Source organism: Capra hircus, chromosome 25 (assembly GCF_001704415.2).
Source record: "Capra hircus breed San Clemente chromosome 25, ASM170441v1, whole genome shotgun sequence".
NCBI lineage: Eukaryota > Metazoa > Chordata > Mammalia > Artiodactyla > Bovidae > Capra > Capra hircus.
In genome coordinates this window covers 41,658,456-41,678,239 of record NC_030832.1, presented here as the reverse complement: position 1 = coordinate 41,678,239, position 19,784 = coordinate 41,658,456, and the positions used below count along the sequence as shown (strand labels likewise).

Genomic DNA, 19,784 nt, shown 5'->3' with positions numbered 1-19,784 from the left:
TCAGGTGCGGGCCCGGTGTACCCGAGCGGCTGCAGCTGCGCGCGGGCCTCCAGCGCCCGGCCGCACAGGATTGGCTGCTGGGAAGGGGGCGGGGCTCCCGGCGGCCGGGGGGCGGGGTCGCTCCGAGCCGTAAATACTGCGCCACATGGCAGGGGCTGGGGAGGCCCGGGGGCGGTGCGGAAGGCGCAGGCGCATTGCGTGGGGGTGCGACTCGGCCTCCCCGGCCCCTCCGCGGCCGTGACTTCTCGCGAGAGGAAGGGCAGGGGGCGGGGCCGGTGGAGGGGCGGCCTCGAGAGGCGCCGCCGGTCGCGAGGCGTTGGAGGCGCGAGCTGCGGCGCGAGGTGAGGTGATGCGAGGGGGCGTGAGGGGCGCGCGAGGTGAGGCGAGCGGCGAGATGAGGGGTGCAGGGTGCGGTGAGGCGAGGGGCGCGGGACCGGGGCGGCGCCGGCCAACCGGGGCTGGTCCTGCCCCCTCCGCCGCCGGGGCAGGTCCGGCGCAGCCCCGGGCCGAGCCCCCGCGCCGTCGCTGTGTGACCTTGGCCGGGCTCGCAGCGTCTCTGAGCCCCCGTCCTGCGGGCGTGAGGGAGACCTGCACCGGGCGCTGGAGCTCGCGGCCGGGCCGCTCCCGCCGTCGGGGCTGGTCCCCGCCCGTTTTGGCCGCCGGGCATCGAGCCTGCAGGGGGCCGGCGGCGGCGGCCGGGGGGTCTTGGCTTCCCCCTCAGGCTGGTCGGGAGCGTGGAGCGGGAGCAGGCGCTCGGGGCTCCGGCGCGGGGCCGGGCGGCCCGGGCGCACGCGTCCCCCCACCGGCCTCTTGCAGAGGGGCCCCGCCCGGTGCCCTGGGCCGCCCGAGGCCGCGGGCATTCCCGCGTCCCGCTGACCGCCGGCCTGAACTGCAGCCCTGGCCGAGGCGGGCGCGCCCTGGAAGAGCACCACTCAGATGAGCCTTTGCTCCAGAAACAGCGCGAGGAAGCCTTGTATTAGTCGCGAACAGTAGGACTTATATCTTCCACTTGGGCTCGCAGCCACCAAGACATCTCCGGCGAGCCTTTGGCTGGAGCCGAGGTTCCGTCTGGCGCGGAGCACAACAAGCCGTAGTGTTCCTGTGATTATTGGATTATTTATTTTATGATTCGACGCCGGAGAGACTCGGGAGACCCAGGATGAATGAGAAAGTGGATTGGGGGAGAGTCGATGCAAGCGCCTCTCTAAGGAGACTGTCCCCTAATGTGTGGGTCCAGGCAGGGGGCAGCTGAGAAACAGCTCAGTTTGTCCTCACCTGCCCCCAAACCAGGACACAGTCTAGCCCCTCTCTGTGAACATCTGGTGTTGGGAATGTGAGACAGGGCTGGTGTCAGCGTGAAAAAGGAGATACTAGGAAGATTTTCTCAAAACTGAAGGATAATTGATGTAGCACTGTGTAAGTTTAAGGTGTGCAGAGTGTTGATCTGATACGCTTGGATACTGCAACACTACCACCTCAGTGTCAGCTGACGCCTAGGAAATTGTTGCCTGAGGGAGCACTGCTGAGAATCTAGAGAGTGCCTGCATGGAAATGCATGGGTGTTTGCGTTCGTGCCAGATGCTTTATAAGGCTTTGGGCTGGTGTTTCCAAGCCAGCAGTGCTGTTCGCTGTCACTCAGTGTGCGCCGACTTCATCATCTGAGCAAACAGTGAGCCTCTCATCCTTTGTAAGATGCCAAGTAGGGCTAGAAGCTGGTAATATGGTTAGCCTGACTATAATACCCTGTGATTAGTGTTGTCATCTAGGTGTTTACAAAGTGCGAAGAAAGAGGGAGCAGCTAAACGCGTTGTTAGGTGTTGCAGAAGTTTTCCACAGTGGAGGTGACCTGAGTTGGGCCTTGAGAGATGAGTGAAGTTTGGGGAGAACATTCCAGAGTGTGTGGAAATGAGGAAGTGAATGGAATGTTTGAGGGGAGGGAGCAGTGCGTCCCTGTGTTGATTGGAGGATGGGGTTTGAGGATTGAAATGCAAGCTAAGGCCAGAAAGAGGTTTCTGATCGAAGGGTCTTGAATGCTTTGCCAGGGAGCTTGGACTTTATCCTCTTGGTAAGGGGTAGTCAAGGTTTGGGGTGGAATGTGAAAGGTGTGTTTTAGACAGTAATCCTTGTGAGAACAGAGGAATGGGTCCAGGGTATCAGGAGATGGAGACTGAATTGGGTACAGTTATAGGGGGCGTGGGTCAGAACAGTGGCTGAGAAGGAAGGGCGTCGGCTTGAAAGAAGCAGGAGAGTCCGCAGTGCTACTGCGGGAAAGGAAAAAGGCGGAAGGAACCAGGATGTCTCACGTGGGTGCTGAGGAGGGCTGGTACCTGAGCGAGGGAATGCTGGAGCAAATGTAGAGAAGGGAGGGGCTAAAATGCATTTGATTTTTAGAAACTTACAGTATTTGTGGGCCATCCTGGGTGAGAAGTACTCTTGGAGAGAAAGAATGTGTCCTGGGAGGGAATCCTGGGGAATGCCAGCAGGAAAGGGGTCGATGGCAGAAGAGGAGCACGTTGGATGGTTGACAGAGGACATGTAGCTTCCGGTCATTCCTGCGTAGTCGCTAAGGCTAGTGAGTGGCTCTCTTCCAGAAAGGTCTCAGGTTGAAGTGCCATTCCTGGCTAAGAGAAACAGGACATTGAGACACTGAAACAAATGCTGCTAGTTTGTACTCTTTTTAAACTAACATCTTCAGTTTCCATTTTTAGATTGTTTCTCTTTCTTCAGAGAGGAGTGGCTCTTTTCACAGTACTTAGTGGGTCTGTGGCTGCAGCCAAGCTCATTGTTCACCAGTCATTTGCCAGCAGATGTGCTTAATGATAACTGACTCAGTAACTCAGCACTTCCTGTACTTAACCAAGGTGGTGGTTTCTGTCGCTGCTTAGAGACCTGAGTTTCAGAGAGGAATAGGAAACACGGTGCAGTTGAATGGGGGAGAAGGGGTGGACTGCTGCACAGAACACAAGAGGATGAAGTAGATGGAGCCTGCGTGGCTCCCAGAATACTGTCAGTCGGTACTTCTCCTTCCAGGCAGGAGAATGGAAGAATCTCGGGGGAAAGTGCGTAGCCTGAGAAAGGATCTAAAAATAATGACGGTAAGGTCCACAGTAAGGAGGCCCAGTCGGATCACTCACTGACGAAGCTCATAGTTAATAATAATAACTCCCTTCTAGAGTCCCAAGCTTCCGGGTTCTTTTAATCCCCTTCCCCTTAAATAGGACTGGATAACCAGGGACAAGTGACGAAACCTCTGATTGGGAAGATAGAGAGCGTAACATACACTTGGAAGCAGTAGAGAGTATGCCGGAAGAAAACTTAAAAAGCATACTGTCACTGATACACACATGCGGACGGAAAATATTGCATCAGTAGACAAGAACAAGATGCTCTCTTTTTGTGTATCTTATTGGAGTATAGTTGCCTTACAGTGTTGTGTTTCTGCTGTACAGCAAAGTGAGTCAGCCACACTTGTACATATATCCCCTCTTTCCTTGGATTTCCTTTCCATTTAGGAAAAGGTCACCACAGAGGATTGAGGATTTTTTTTGTTTTAAAGGAGCATTCAGAAATCCAAAAAGATGACTCATGTGTATAAATACAGTGGAAGAAATAAAAAACTCAGTAGGTGAAGAAGAAGTTGACAGCTCAGGAAATAGAACAACAACAAAGAGATGGAAAATGAGAGAAAAAGGAAAATTAAATGATCAGATTAGGCAGTTTACATAATGAGAGTTTCAGCAAGAAATAAAATGGGATAAAATCATCCACAAAATTATAAGGTAAATCCTAAAACCAAAACTTCCTCCTTTGAAGGGGCCCACTGAGTGACCAGCACCACAGACGAAAATGCAGGTATCTGTCACTCACCTCGTCTATTCAGTTCCCAGTTTGGATATTCAGAGTGTGGGGAGCAAGTTTGTGTAGAGTAATACTGAATTTCTGGTAGTGACTAGTGAGAGTTTGGAAGCAAGGAGTTTATTTGAATGTGCATCCAAAGGTAATGTGTTTCAGAATTTCCATGGTGAGAGTTCACATGGAGAGAGAACCATGCACGCTCTCTCCAAGGCACACTGCTGTGAAATTTCAGAACTCTGGACTAAGAAGATTGTGTTAGCTTCTAGAGAAAGAACAAAGGCCACCAACGGGTTATCACAGCATGGAGCAGAATGGCTTGGGAACCATCTACAGGAGCATTGGAAGCTAGGAGTCAAGAGAGCATTGCTTTCAAAATTCTGAAGGAAAATGTTTTACCTTGAATTCCAAAATCAGGCAAAGAAGTCACACTTGCTCCAAAAAATTGTCTCTCATGACTGGCAAGCGTACTTTCCCAGAATAAGGTGGGGAATCTGGAAAGTCAGAACTAGAAGAGACAGAATTATCCTCAGAGGAAAGGTGAAAAGACTCTGCTGGGTAGGTGGAGAAGGTGGGATGCCAGCCAAACCAGGCACTGGGTAGGGAGGGCAGGTATCTCATGACTTGAGCCTCGATGTTTCCTCAAAGGGGTTTTTCGGGGAAGATGAAAGACAGAGTCCCTGGTGCTCTGAAGCATCTGAGAGGAGATTTCGACAGTTGGCAGAGTTGGGGCTGTAGCAGTGATGAGTACATAGAAAACAAAGCAAACGAAAGCAGGAGACGATTAACAAGTCCAGGGAAAATAAGCCGTTGTGCAGGAAAGAAAAATAATTATGGTGTACTGCAAGGCTTTGCTGTGAATAGCCTTTGCGCAACGGTAATAATTTATGTAAACATTGAATATCGCTCTCATTAAAATGATGATATGCCTGTCTGGGGGAGGCGTGGAGATGAGCGTGGCATGGTTGTTTGAAGGGCTGATGGGGGAAAGAAAGACTACATTTCTGCCTGCCGCTTGCCACTATTTGGGGAAATCAGTGGATGATACCCCAGCTGAACTATTCAGTTATCGCCCAGGGCAATTACTTAGAGACAGGTGGCAACACTGAAAGAGACCGCTAAGAGTGAGGGAGGGGCTTCCCTGACAGTCCAGTGATTAAGACTCTGTGCTTCCGCTGCAGGGGTACGGGTTTGATCCCCGGCCCAGGAACCGTGATAGCACATGCCGCATGGCCAAAAACAAATAAGAATCGGGGAGAAAGAGGGAGACGGGCAACAAGAAAGAGGGACTGGGGGCTGTGTGTATAGTGAACTCTGGCGATGATGTCATCCTTTACCATACATCAAAATAAAGACAAAGCGGTAAGCTTCCTGCTCTAATGAAAGAAGAGGCCAGACGCTTGGTGGTCTGTGTGCGGCTGGATCACTCACCAGGCTCTTTCTTATGGGGAGAGTTTACTTCTTATTTCCTCTCCATTATTGTTACTGTTCTCAGTGTCCTGTCTCTTGCCTGCGGTCACATATCAGAGACTTGGTGCTTTCTTTAGCTTTTTTCTTTTAACTTGTTAAGGAATTTTATTCATGGGGTTCTTGTGGCAAGAATACTGGAGTGGTTTGCCATTCCCTCCTCCAGTGGGTCACGTTTTGGCAGAACTCTTCGCTATCACCTGTCCATCTTGGGTGGACTTGCACAGCATGGCTCGTTGCTTCATTGAGTTATGCAAGCCCCTTCACCATGACGAGGCTGTGATCCATGAATCTGCGCAAACTCCGGGAGATAGTGAAGGACAGGCAAGCCTGGCATGCTGCAGTCAGCAGTCAGATAGCACTTAGCGACTGAAAACAACAAAGGGAATTTAAAATACATCCAGAAGTAGAAATGATAGTATTATTAGCTCTTCTTTACTTATCACTGAGTTTCAGAAATTATGAAATCAGGGTCAGTCATGTTTATCTATTTTTGTTAGCATAAGAACTCTTTATGGAGCACCTATTGTATTCCTAGCACTGTTCATAGCCTTGAGGCTACAACTATGACAAACTTTGAAGGGTCAAGTACCTCCCTTCTAAAGTTTATATTCTAGTACAGATAGACAGTAAGCAAAATACTAGTGACTATTTAACATTCAGTTCAGTTCAGTCCCTCAGTCGTGTCCGACTCCTTGTGACCCCATGAACCGCAGCACGCCAGGCCTCCCTTTCCATCACCAACTCCCGGAGTCCACCCAGACCCAGGTCCATCGAGTCGGTGGTGCCATCCAACCATCTCATCCTCTGTCATCCCCTTCTCCTCCTGCCTTCAATCTTTCCCAGCATCAGGGTCTTCAAATGAGACAGCTCTTCCCATCAGGTGGCCAAAGGATTGGAGTTTCAGCTTCAACATCAGTCCTTCCAATGAACGCCCACGACTGATCTCCTTCAGAATGGACTGGTTGGATCTCCTTGCAGTCCAAGGGACTCTCAAGAGTCTGCTCCAACACCACAGTTCAAAAGCATCAATTCTTCTGTGGTCAGCCTTCTTCACAGTCCAACTCTCACATCCATACATGACCACAGGAAAAACCATAGCCTTGACTAGATGGACCTTTGTTGGCAAAGTAATGTCTCTGCTTTTTAATATGCTGTCTAGGTTGGTCATAACTTTCCTTCCAAGGAGTAAGCGTCTTTTAATTTCATTGCTGCAGTCACCATCTGCAGTGATTTTGGAGCCCAGAAAAATAAAGTCAGCCACTGTTTCCACAGTTTCCCCATCTATTTGCCATGAAGTAATGGGACCGGATGCCATGATCTTCGTTTTCTGAATGTTGAGCTTTAAGCCAACTTTTTCACTCTCCTCTTTCACTTTCATCAAGAGGCTCTTTAGTTCTTCTTCACTTTCTGCCATAAGGGTAGTGTCATCTGCATATCTGAGGTTATTGATATTTCTCCCAGCAGTCTTGATTCCAGCTTGTGCTTCCTCCAGCCCAGCGTTTCTCATGATGTCCTCTGCATATAAGTTAAATAAGCAGGGTGACAATATACAGCCTTGACATACTCCTTTTCCTATTTGGAACCAGTCTGTTAACAGTTCCATGTCCAGTTCTAACTGTTGCCTCCTGACCTGCATACAGGTTTCTCAAGAGGCAGGTCAGGTGGTCTGGTATGCTGATCTCTTTCAGAATTTTCCACAGTTAATTGTGATCCACACAGTTAAAGGCTTTGGCATAGTCAATAAAGCAGAAATAGATGTTTTCTGGAACTCTCTTGCTTTTTCCATGATCCAGTGGATGTTGACAATTTGTTCTCTGGTTCCTCTGCCTTTTCTAAAACCAGCTTGAACACCTGGAAGTTCACGGTTCACGTATTGCTGAAGCCTGGCTTGGAGAATTTTGAGCATGACTTTACTAGCGTGTGAGATGAGTGCAATTGTGCGGTAGTTTGAGCATTCTTTGGCATTGCCTTTCTTTGGGATTGGAATGAAAACTGACCTTTTCCAGTCCAGTGGCCACTGCTGAGTTTTCCAAATTTGCTGGCATATTGAGTGCTGCACTTTCACAGCATCGTCTTTCAAGATTTGAAACAGCTCAACTGGAATTCCATCATCTCCACTAGCTTTGTTCGTAGTGATGCTTTCTAAGGCCCACTTGACTTCACATTCCAGGATGTCTGTCTCTAGGTGAGTGATCACATCATCATGATTATCTGGGTCGTGAAGATCTTTTTTGTATAGTTGTTCTGTGTATTCTTGCCACCTCTTCTTAATATCATATTCTTCTGTTAGGTCTATACCATTTCTGTCCTTTATCGAGTCCATCTTTGCATGAAATGTTACCTTGGTATCTCTAGTTTTCTTGAAGAGATCTCTAGTTTTTCCCCATTCTATTGTTTTCCTCTATTTCTTTGCACTGATCGCTGAGGAAGGCTTTCTTATCTCTCCTTGCTCTTCTTTGGAACTCTGCATTCAGATGGGTATATCTTTCCTTTTCCCCTTTGCTTTTTGCTTCCCTTCTTTTCACAGCTATTTGTAAGGCCTCCTCAGACAGCCATTTTGCTTTTTTGGATTTCTTTTTCTTGGGGATGGTCTTGATCCCTGTCTCCTGTACAGTGTCACGAACCTCATTCCGTAGTTCATCAGGCACTCTGTCTATCAGATCTAGGCCCTTAAATCTATTTCTCACTTGCACTATAAGGGATTTGATTTAGGTCATACCTGAATGGCCTAGTGGTTTTCTCTACTGTCTTCAATTTCAGTCTGATTTTGGCAATAAGGAATTCATGATCCGAGCCACAGTCAGCTCCTGGTCTTGTTTTTGCTGACTGTATAGAGCTTCTCCATCTTTGACTGCAAAGAATATAATCAGTCTGATTTCGGTGTTGACCATCTGGTGATGTCCATGTGTAGAGTCTTCTCTTGTGTTTTTGGAAGAGGGTGTTTGCTATGACCAGTGCGTTCTCTTGGCAGAACTCTATTATCCTTTGCCCTGCTTCATTCGGTACTCCAAGGCCCAATTTGCCTGTTACTCCAGGTGTTTCTTGACTTCCTACTTTTGCATTCCAGTCCCCTATAATGAAAAGGACATCTCTTTTGGGTATTAGTTCTAGAAGGTCTTGTAGGTCTTCATAGAACTGTTCAGCTTCTTCAGCATTACTGGTCGGGGCATAGACTTGGATTACCGTGATATGGTTTGCCTTGGAAATGAACAGAGATCATATTTAATATTCAGTTCAGTTCAGTCACTCAGTCGTGTCCGACTCTTTGCAGCCCCATGAATCGCAGCACGCCAGGCCTCTCTGTCCATCACCAACTCCCAGAGTTCACTCAAACTCATGTCCATCGAGTCGGTGATGCCATCCAGCCATCTCATCCTCTGGGTCCCCTTCTCCTCCTGCCTCTAATCCCTCCCAGCATCAGGGTCTTTGACAATGAGTCAACTCTTTGCATGAAAAGATGTTAAGAAGATATTAAGAAGAGGTGGCAAGAATACACAGAACAACTGTACAAAAAAGATCTTCACGACCTAGAGTGGCCAAAGTATTGGAGTTTCAGCTTCAACATCAGTCCTTCCAATGAACGCCCACGACTGATCTCCTTTAGGATGGACTGGTTGGATCTCCTTGCAGTCCAAGGGACTGTCAAGAGTCTGCTCCAACACCACAGTTCAAAAGCATCAATTCTTCGGCACTCAGCTTTCTTCACAGTCCAACTCTCACATCCATACATGACCCCTAGAAAAACCATAGCCTTGACTAGACGGATCTTTGTTGGCAAAGTAATGTCTCTGCTTTTTAATATGCTGTCTAGGTTGGTCAGAACTTTCCTTCCAAGAAGTAAGCGTCTTTTAGTTTCATATTAGGCGATGACAAATGACACAGAGAAGAAGCAGGTATGCAGGGTGGGCTGGCAGGGTGGGGAGCGATCAGGGAAGCCCTTGCTGATGAGGTGAGTGCCGAGGTGAGCCACAGGATTCCCGGGTGTGAGCCGTCCAGGCAGTGGGAGCCTGGTGGGTGCCGGTGGTGGACAGCGAGGAGGCCACTGTGGCTCGAGTAGGGCCATTGACGGGGAGTGAAAGGCATGTGAGTGTGGGAGCCCAGTCCTGTAGGGCTTGTCGTGGGCCATCGTAAGGACTGGAAACGGGAAGACATTGGGCCCCAGTGATTGAGAGTTTGAGCGGAGCCATGACGTGATCTGCCTTTTGGCAGAATAACCATGGCTACATTATATGAACACGAGAGCAGAGGCGGGGAGACGAGGTCAGAGGCTGTTGCAGTAACGCAGGTGAGAACTGGCTGAGAAAGGTTAGGGTCTGCGTATATTAAGAAGGTAAAGCCCTTAATCAGGCTTTTCAGCTAATTGTAGTAAATTTATTATCTATTTTCCCTTGAAATAATTTCTTTGAATTGACTTAGCTCTGGGAAATGAGTTATTGTTTGGATTCCAGAGTCAAATACCCTGCAACAAGTATTTGAGTCCTGTGAGGAATACAGAAGAAATAGTAGACATGATGCCCGTCTCCCAAAAACCTGAAATCTAATTTGGGAATATGGGGCCAGAGAGCCTACCTTAATGTCCTGGCTACTTGTGAGGCTCTCCCTGGGCTCAAACACCAGGTGTGAAGACACCATGTCAACAGGCGGCCGTCTGTGCTGTGGCCAGCTCTCTGGGAAGTTTATTTCAAAGGCCAAGTTTGGCTCAGTGTTGGTTCAGGTCTTCTGGGATGAATATCAACCCATGGTTCTCATCAGTGGGGCCATTTATTACTTATCTTTATTTGGATACACTGTCAGATTTAGTTCTCAGGGTTAACTGAATACCAGTGAAGTAATTTTGCAAGCAAATAAACCCCCAGCGCTGGTGGCATGAAGTGAAAATATACCTTTCAGTAGGGTTTAATCCAGCACCAGAGCATCAGTTTGCAGGGCTGGGCGATAGAGGGTGCAGAAGGCAAATGTCGATTTCACTAACACACTTTCCCGATTTCTGTCGACTGCCGTGATGAGAGCCACGGAGTTATTCGCCTTATGTAGTGTCTGCAAAGCCGGATAAGAAGTAGATAGTTTCCTGTCTCTTTGCCAGTAGCATAAATAAATGAAATTTGAAACATTCTTGGACTTCTTAATGAAGGTCATGTCATTTGATTTAAGGCCCAGAAGTTGGTTATTTGGACAAGGAGAAGCGAATTCTCTCAGAAATAAAGGTGATAAAAATTTGAGTGCCTAGAAAAACCAACCAATTCCACATTAAATATTTCCTGAGAGGCTGGTAGAGTGTAATAGCTGCGAATGTAGGCTCTGAAATCAGTTGTCAAATGTCAGCTCTGAGCAGTGGTAGCTGTTCACATGTGGGCAACTTGCCTGGCTACTTTGCCCTAACTCTACCAAAATTGTGAGGATTAAATAACTTAAGATATGCAGACCTTATATCAGCACTTTGGAAAGCATATTAGCTACTGTTGTTTTTATTATAAAATTAATTAAAATCATACATTCTTATTTGACTGCTAAAAACTGGATATTGATAGATAGCATGACTAATAATAAAAATGTTATATTTGAGAGCCATATGAAACAGAAAGATAAATAGGGCCAGTGGTCTAGTCTAAAGAACATGCTTTACTATTTTACAAAACATTTAGCTGATATTTTCTCATTTTCATCCTCTCAGTAGCTCTGGTTAGCAGAAAGACCTTGATTATTCTTGTTTTATAGGTAAAGAAGTAAAACTCAGAGTTAAAGAAATGTCCCAGGCTGCTCAGCAGAGACTGGACTGGGCCTCAGAATTCTTGTCCTTTTCTTCCCAATCTCTAACGTGTGTGTGGTACTTCAGTGCTGGTGTTTGTATCCTGTATGGTAGAAGTAAGTGGCAGCTGGTTAGTCACATAGAGTTTATGCTGAAAAGTTTAACTCTTGGAGATTGAATTAATAAGACTGCTCACATTTTTTTCCCCTTGCAGTCAAATGCATTAAGGTATAACTTACATGCAATAGAACGCACGCATTTCAAGTGTGAACTTCGTGACAGATACGCCTGTGCAACCACGCTTACAGACAAGGGCGTAGGCCGCTTCCCTCACCCACATTTGGTGTCCCGTGGCGGTTGGCGATTTCTGTTGCTGCTTTTGCCTCTTATAAACTTGGTAGTGAAATCGTGTGGCGTGTGCTCTTTCGTGTCTGAGCTCTTTTGTTCAGTGTAGTACCTGCGGGATCCGTCTGGGTGGTTGCGTGTATGGACGTGTGAGTCGGTGGCTCACTCTTTGATCGAGTGGTTTTTCTGCTGAACGAGCACACCAGTTTGTTGGTTCATTCACCCGTTGGTGGACCTCGGGGTTGTTTTCAGTTTGTAGTAATTTTGAATAAAGTCACAGTGAACATTCTTGTACAGAGCTTTGTGTGGACAGTAATCTCATTCATGGATAGTGTCTTTGGTGTTCTCGAAAAGGCATCGCCATATGCAAGGTCATTTAAAGGTCTAGGAGCTTTAATCGTGTTGCATTTTACATTCAGGTCTACTGTCCGTTTTGAGTTAACTTTTGTGAGGGGTGTAAGGTCTGTGTCTGGATTCTGTTTTTGAACGTGTGGACGTCCAGGTGCTCCAGCACCGTCTGTTGCAGGCTGTCTTTTCCTTTGTTCTGCCTTTGCTCCTTTGCTAACAGTGAGGCGACTGTATGGGGCCTGTCTCTGGGTCCCTCCTGTCCCGCTGGCCTAGTTCTCTGCTCTTTGCCGGCACTACCCCGTTCTGATTACTGCAGCTTTGTGGCGAGTCCTGAAGTCTCACAGCGTCAGTCTCCCAGCTCTGTTCTTCCCCTTCAGTATTGTGTTGGCTACTTGGGGTCTTTTGCCTCCACGCATAAACTTTAGGAAGAGTTTGTTGATGTCCACAAAGAACTTGCTGGGATTTTGGTTCGGATTAATCTGTCGATGGAGCTGGGAAGAACTGACACCTTGACAATATTGAGTCTTCCTATCCTTAGCAGTTTGCACATGGAATATCTCTTCATTTATGTAGTTCTGCTGATGATTTCATTCATCAGAATTTTTCAGTTTTCCTCATAGAGATCTTGTACATATTAAATTTATACGTAAGTATTTTATTTTGGGAAGGTGCTAATAAATGGAATTGTGTTTTTAATTTCAAATTCCACTTGTTCATTGCTGATATATAGGAAAATGGTTAACTTTTGTATATTAACCTTGTGTCCCACAAACTTGCTCTAATCACTTGAGCCCGTAAGATTTTATAATGGAAAAATGATCATCTAAGAGTCATATATCGTATTTTGATGGTCAGTTGGATTCATCTTTAAACAGAACCCCTAAGCTTTATTCTAGAACATCTGCTGTCATGGATCTTATAGAACCCTCCAGGAAGTGAAAAATCTGCGTGATATTTTTAAATACAATCTTTTGACTTTTTGAATGTCTCAGCATTAAAAAAAAAAAAACAAAACTGATCTGTATGCAAAAAAAGCTGATACCAATTTTTTTCATAATAACCAAAAAAGAGAACTAACTCCAAGGTTCGTCAGTTGGTAAATGGATAAACAGATAGTGGTTTATCCATATAGCAGGTACTGTTCGGCCGTGACACAAGTAACATCCTAGACAAGTCTCAAAAGCATCTTGTTAAGGGAAGGAAGCCAAGTACAAGCCCTTGCTTCCTGTGTAGTTCCATTTCTGTGACATTCTAGGGCAGGTGACAGATTGGCAGCTGCCTGGGGCTGGATGCTGGGGAGGGTGCGGGAACTTTGGGGGATGATGGGAACGTTCTGTGTCTTCAACACAGTGTTCATTTGCCCAGACTAACCAGACTGTGCAGTTTGAAAGAGTGCGTCTTATTGTGTATAAATCACACCTCAGTAAACGTCACTTGGGAAAAAAGCAGAGGTGCTAGTGTGATTTCATCAGGGAAGAACAGTCTTTTAAACAAATGGGGTGCTGAAACAGCAGGATATCTGTAGGGGAAAAAGGAATCTCAGCTTCTCCCTGTGGAATACTTGTATTGGGTATTCTATACTGGCTGAGATTCTCTGCATTTACCATTCCTTTCCACAACAGATCCATTAATTTCCGTTTATTACCACTCACTGTTTAATTCTCACTGGTTTGATCATTTGTATCTATAATATGTAGTAAATACACAAACACACACAGACCCACAAACCCCGGTCCAAATGACGAAATAAACATTCATATATTAGTGAGGGCTCTCCAGAGAAACAGAACCCCAGTAAGGGCTGTGTGTGTGTGTCTGCGTGTGTATTTATCCCAAGGAGTTCCCTCCGTGAAACTCGGCATGGAGGCTGAGAAGTTTGGATCCAGGGAGCCGCTGGTGGGTCCCAGTCCGAGTCTGAAGACCTGAGAACCAGGAGCCCTGTGGCATGGGTCCCAGTGCTCGGCCGGGTCTGAAGGCGGGAAACCAGTGCTCCAGCTCAAAGACAGTCGGGTGGAGACGGGGAATTCTCTGCCCTTGCCCGTTCGTTCTACTCAGGCTTGCAACAAAGTGGGCGAGGCTAACCTAGGCTGGCGAGGACCCTCTGCTTTCCTCAGCCTACCGATTCGAGCTCGAACCCCATCCAGAAGCACCCTCCCAGACTCGCAGCGTGTGGGACCGGCTGCCCGCGCAGCCGGAGCCCAGTCAGGCTGGTGTGTGAAGTCAGCACACCCCGCTGGCCCTTGCTGCTCTGCTCTGCCATCGAATTGTGGGAAATGCCCTCACACGCGGCTGCCTGTGGGCCTGGCCACGCGGCCCTCGCTTTCAGTGTGTTGGGGTGACACGCTCCTGAGTGTGAGGGAGGTCGGCCTCAGCTCTGTGTCACAGACCTCCCCATCTTCCTGGACTCACAACGGCTCCTTCAGACAAGCCGCCGTAGGTGGGCAGCCAGCTTGCCGGGGGTGCTTGCCTCCAGGGGTGGCCACGTCTGCTCTGGCGTCATACCCTGCCCTGTGTGAGCAGAAATGCCCCACAGCCCCCCTTGGGCCCAGAAACTCTCTGCCTAGCCACAGGGTTCTGCTTTAGTAGAAAGGCAGCCCTCCAGAGATGAAACTTGTGGCTCAGCCCTGCTGTGGCTTCTGTTGCTGGAGGCAAAAGCTCGGCACTCACAGGGAGCATCTCCTCTGTGAAGGCACTTCTTGCTCTGCTGCTTCAAAACGGGTGGGGCTTTTTGCTGATGCTTTTTGAAATCCTGGGAGATTTATGTTCAGAAATAATGCCCTTATTTTATGAATCAGAAATTACTTTATGAGGTCACTGTTGTTCCCTGCCATGTTTCTGAAGCAGTCTCTGGTTCTCAGCGGGCTTCCCCAGCAGCTCAGCAAATCCTCCTGTAATGCAGGAGGTACAGGAGGTGCGGGTTTGATCCCTGGGTCAGGAAGATGCCCTGGAGGAGGGCATGGCAACCTGCTCCAGTGTTCCTGCCAGGAGAGTCCCATGGGCAGAAGAGCCTGGCAGGCTGCAGTCCACGGGGTCACAGAGTGTGACGCGACCGAAGTGTCTGAGCACGCACGTCGGTTCTCAGCCTGGTTTTCCCCGTCATTCTGCTCTCTCGCCCAGAGGACGGGGATGTGTTACCTGGGTTATCTGGCTTGAGCCGCCCAGGCTGCTGGGCCAGAAGTTCCCAGATGTCCCGCTGCCTTCTGAGGAGCCAAGCTTGCTGCTGGCAGCACCGTGTGAGCCCCTGCCCTGTTCACGCCTTTGCTCTCTCGTCGCGGCTCCGAGACGCTGTGTTCTCGGGCTCCGAGCGTGTGTGAAGGCAGCCGCGGTCCTTCCTCCCGGAGCCCTGCTCTCACAGGCCATTCCGTGCGCGCAGCCCGTCGGGTTTCCCCCACTCCTGCTCTCGTGGCTTGTTTGAGGTTAGAGATGACAGCACAGAGGACTGCCCTTGTTCCTTGATGTTAAAAATGGACCGTGGCCTCGGGGTCATGGATCCGCGCTGCCTCTCTTGGTGTGTAGGCACGCGTCCCCGTGGCGTAGAGGGGCTGGAAGGGGCCGTGACGTGGCAGGACACCGGGGCGAGACAAGGCTCCTGGACCAGTCTCCCCAGTGAGTGACCAGACGCAGCGTTTCCGCTGTCCCAAGGGGAAGACCTGTCCTGTTTTTGTGCAATAACCCCCAATTATAAATTTTTAAAACTTTGGTGTTTTCTTCATAAACAGATTGCAGGTAGAGTCACCTGTGGAGCTTTTGCACAGGCTGTACAGTAACTTGTGGCTCCTGCGGCAGGCTCCGAGGTTAGCCTCTGACAGTTCTCGACCATACTTAGGCCTTGCTTTAGTTTGTACCCACTGTCCGACATTTGCCTTATTCATGCAGCATTACCTCTTGGAAACTCCTCCCAAGTCGATCGTTACAGCTCTAATTCATTTTTCTTCCTCCAGTGTTTTCTTTGCGGTAAAATATGCATAGCATGAAAGTACCACCTTGGCCACGTTTAAGGGCGCAGCTCAGTGGCGTGAGCACGCTCACCCTTGGCCACGTTTAAGGGCGCAGTCAGTGGCGTGAGCACGCTCACGCTCCCGTGCAGCCGTCACCACCATCCGTCCTGAGAACTCATGTCCTCACCCCAGACTCAGACTCTGCACCCACCGAGCACTGACTCACCACCACTCCCCAGCCCTTGGCACTGGCTCTTCTGCTCTCTGTCTCTATGAATCTGAGCCCTTTAGGAACCTCATGTTAGTGGAAATAACGGTATTTGTCTTTTTTGTGACTGTGATCGTGTCTTTTCCTGGCGATTATTAATAGAGTCAGAGTTTGTAAGAGATGCTGTAGACACTGGCATTTATTAATGTACATATACTACTTCTTGGTTGAAAAATAAGGCATTTAGGTCGTCAGGCCAGGTGGCTCTTCGCATCATAAACATGCAGCCGACCTGTGGCCACAGGATGTGACCGTGGCTCCGCATCGCCTCTGCTCTGTTTGTTGGTCTTAATATTAAAAGTGAAAACTGGTCTCTTAAATCACCTGACATCTTAAGTTACTTTTTCCCTTTGCTGCTTTCTCAGCCTGTAGCAAACTTTTTTTTTTTTTTAAATATGGTTTCATCTTCATCTTTATAAACTGTTCACCCTGGCGCGTCCTTGGGAAGGGAAGGTCTTGAAATCTTCAGTGACATGGGCACTTGTGATCTAGTTTAAAGTTAGGTTGTAAAAGTGTGTGATTGTGACCGTTGCCATTAAAAGGGTATTGAAGCTGTTGCAGCGTGGCTGCTTCTCGTTTCACTCACACCCATTCGAAGGGAGCCGGCTGAAGTTGCAGCAACGGTTGTGCAAGAGACAGCAGGATATCTCACCAGCAGTCTTGCTTCAGGATTTTTGTGGTGTGCCCATTACCTGTGTAATGTGTAATAATTACATGTTGTTGTTCAGTCGCCAAGTTGTGTCCAACTCTTTGCGACCCCATGGGCTGAAGCACGCCAGGCCCCCCCGTCCTTCGCTATTTCCCAGAGCGCACTCAAACTCCTGTCCACCGAGTCGGTGACGCCATTCAACCATCTCATCCTGTGTCACCCCTCCTCCTCCCGCCCTCCGTCTTTCCCAGCATCAGGGTCTTTCCCAGTGAGTCAGTTCTTTGCATCAGGTGGCCAAAGTATTGGAGCTTCAGCTTCAGCATCAGTGCTTCTGATGAATATTCAGGGTTGATTTCCGTTAGGATTGACTGGTTGGATCTCCCTGCTGTCTAAGGGACTCTCGAGAGTCTTTTCCAGCACCGCAGTCTGCCAACGTCTTTACCATGAGTATGTATCACTTTTCCATTAAAAAAAAAATTCAGGGTAAACAAAAGCTGCAAAGGTGCATAGAGATTGTACTCAAATTTCTGCCTAATGAAAATGTGTTGGATGCCAGGGGCACAGTCTACTAGAGATGTAGACTCAGAGGTGTACACCGGGAGCTGTCCCAGAGAGTGCTCAGCCGGGACTCTCCTTTGGACTTACCAAGATGAGCTCCGTCCCTCTGCGCCCCGACGTCCGGCTTAGCAAGCAGCCCGTTCTGGGTCCGGGCCCACGTATGGTTATTGGGCGCTCCTTCCGTGGGCTTGACTCAGTTTCGGGTTTTCTCTTCTGGAGTTGCCCCCTCTGCCACGCGACAGCCCCCCACAGCGCTGAAGCCCCAGCACTCACGTGTCTTCCCTCCTGAGCAGCCCTGCTCCTGGTGGCCCCAGCGTCCGCCAGTGCTGTCGGGTGAAGGCTGAGCCCTGGCCGGAGCCTGCCCGGGTCACGTGCTCCCTCAGCCTCCCACAGGGCCCAGCTCACGTGTGTGTTTGGATGGTGTGGACGCAGCAGAAGGGGCTTGGGGTGGGGCAAAGGGGTCACATCACGTGGGGAAGCTGACGCCCGCCCACCAGGCCCCCCACAAAGCTCAGCTCACCGAGGGTGAAGAGGCGGAGAAGCAGCCCCTCCTGTCCAGGCTGCAGGCTAGGAGAGGGCCTCAATCGCTCACTTGGCCTCTGTTGTCTTCCAGCTTCCCCAGAGTGCGGCGTCCCACCTCTGCCGGAAGCTGAAGTGAGAGGGCCCAGGGAAAGGCCCCTGCATCCATGGACACGATGACCAAGAGCCGGCTCTTCCGCCTGTGGCTGGTCTTGGGGTCCGCCTTCATGATCCTCCTGATCATCGTGTACTGGGACAACATGGGCACCGCCCACTTCAGCCTGCACACGGCCCTCTCCAGGCCGCACGCGCTAAAGCCCTTCCCCAGCCCCGATTCAGCGCCCGGGGACGTCTTCACCTCCAGCCTCGAGACTTGGGAGAGCTTTGTCAGGGAGAAGCAGGGCCCCCTTTTGGGTAAAAGGGTGGAGCAGCCCTCCCTGCCGGCCTCCAGCAAGCCTGTGCTCGGCAACCTGGAGGAGAGCGTGAGGGGCTACGACTGGTCCAGCCACGCTGCCCAGCAGAGCCCGGACCCGGACGGGCGGCAGGCCGAGCGGAGGAGCGTGCTGAGGGAGTTCTGCGCCAACACCAGCTTCGTGTTCCCCACCAAGGAGCGCTCCTTCGACGACATCCCCAGCTACGAGCTGAACCACCTCATCGTGGACGACCGGCACGGGGTCATTTACTGCTACGTGCCCAAGGTGGCCTGCACCAACTGGAAGCGGGTGATGATCGTCCTGAGCCAGAGCCTCTCGGGCCAGGGCGCGCCCTACCGCGACCCCCTGGACATCCCCCGGGAGTACGTGCACAACTCCAGCACCCACCTGACCTTCAACAAGTTCTGGCGCCGCTACGGCAAGTTCTCCAGGCACCTCATGAAGATCAAGCTGAAGAAGTACACCAAGTTCCTGTTCGTGCGCGACCCCTTCGTCCGCCTCATCTCGGCTTTCCGCAGCAAGTTCGAGCTGGAGAACGAAGAGTTCTACCAGAAGTTCGCCGTGCCCATGCTGAAGAGGTACTCCAACCACACCAGCCTGCCCGCCTCCGTCAGCGAGGCCTTCAGCGCCGGCCTCAAGGTGTCCTTCGCCAACTTCATCCAGTACCTGCTGGACCCGCACACTGAGAAGCTGGCGCCCTTCAACGAGCACTGGCGGCAGGCACACCGCCTCTGCCACCCCTGCCAGATCGACTACGACTTCGTGGGGAAGCTGGAGACCCTGGACCAGGACGCTGCCCAGCTGCTGCGGCTGCTCAAGGTGGACTCGCTGCTGCGGTTCCCCCCGAGCTACCGGAACAGGACTGCCAGCAGCTGGGAGGAAGGCTGGTTTGCCAAAATCCCCCTGGCCTGGAGGCAGCAGCTTTACAAACTGTATGAAGCAGATTTTGTTCTCTTCGGCTACCCCAAGCCTGAAAATCTGCTTAGAGACTGAAGGCACCGGGGGAGACCCCGAGCTCCAAACGAACAAGTGCTTGTGGCGTTCTTTCAACCTGAACGGAGGGCCTGTGGCACCGCGGCCGTCTCCCAGGGGATGGAGCGCTGGCCTGCCACGTCTGTGTTTTTATGGCTTTGTCTTTCTCCTGGTGTGATGGGCCGCAGAGTTCCACGGTGCTCTGGTGACGAGCCCGCGGGAAACACCTGGAACTGATCACACCCACACTCCAGTTTGTAAAATGACCTATGGTTTTGCAGTCTAGACTTACTGTTTACTCCTTCCCTGCATTCGTTGAGTACTGTGTTAATATTGTTTTTTTAAGATTAATATATTTCAGATATTTAATATGGAAAATGGAGAAGGCAGTGGTGGAGTAAAAGGTGACACCTGCTCCTGCCGCCTGCTCTGTGGTTCTTCCGGTGGGGCAGCACACTCACGAGGGGTCCCGAGCAGCGCCGTGGCCCGCGCTTGGGCTTCAGGGCCTCGATTTCAGGAAGGGAGGGTTCCTGGTTGTCAGCAGGAAGGAGGGCCTTGGGTTTAAGATCAGGCCTTCCCGTGTGTGTGCAAGGGCAGCGCGTCCTCCAGAAGTGAAAGCTGTTCTAGTCGCCCAGTCCAACTCCTTGTGAGCTCACGGACTGTAGCCTGCCAGGCTCCTCTGTCG

General features: G+C 50.0%; 1 protein-coding gene across 2 annotated transcripts; it reads left to right on the top strand.

Annotated features, from left to right (window-relative positions):
• Positions 243 to 19,516, top strand: CHST12 (carbohydrate sulfotransferase 12). 2 transcript variants are annotated; one of them, XM_018041007.1, is made up of 2 exons: positions 243 to 341; positions 17,788 to 19,516. In XM_018041007.1, the coding sequence occupies exon 2, from the start codon at positions 17,861 to 17,863 to the stop codon at positions 19,118 to 19,120; it is 1,260 nt and encodes a 419-aa protein (XP_017896496.1). In that variant the 5' UTR covers positions 243 to 341; positions 17,788 to 17,860; the 3' UTR covers positions 19,121 to 19,516. The 2 variants fall into 2 exon arrangements, with proteins under 2 accessions (XP_017896496.1, XP_017896497.1); XM_018041008.1 differs by having other exon boundaries at positions 284 to 377.

What these genes read in the sequence shown, in the direction of transcription:
- CHST12 (XM_018041007.1), top strand. Translation starts at nt 17,861, where the DNA reads ATGGACACGATGACCAAGAGCCGGCTCTTCCGCCTGTGGCTGGTCTTG.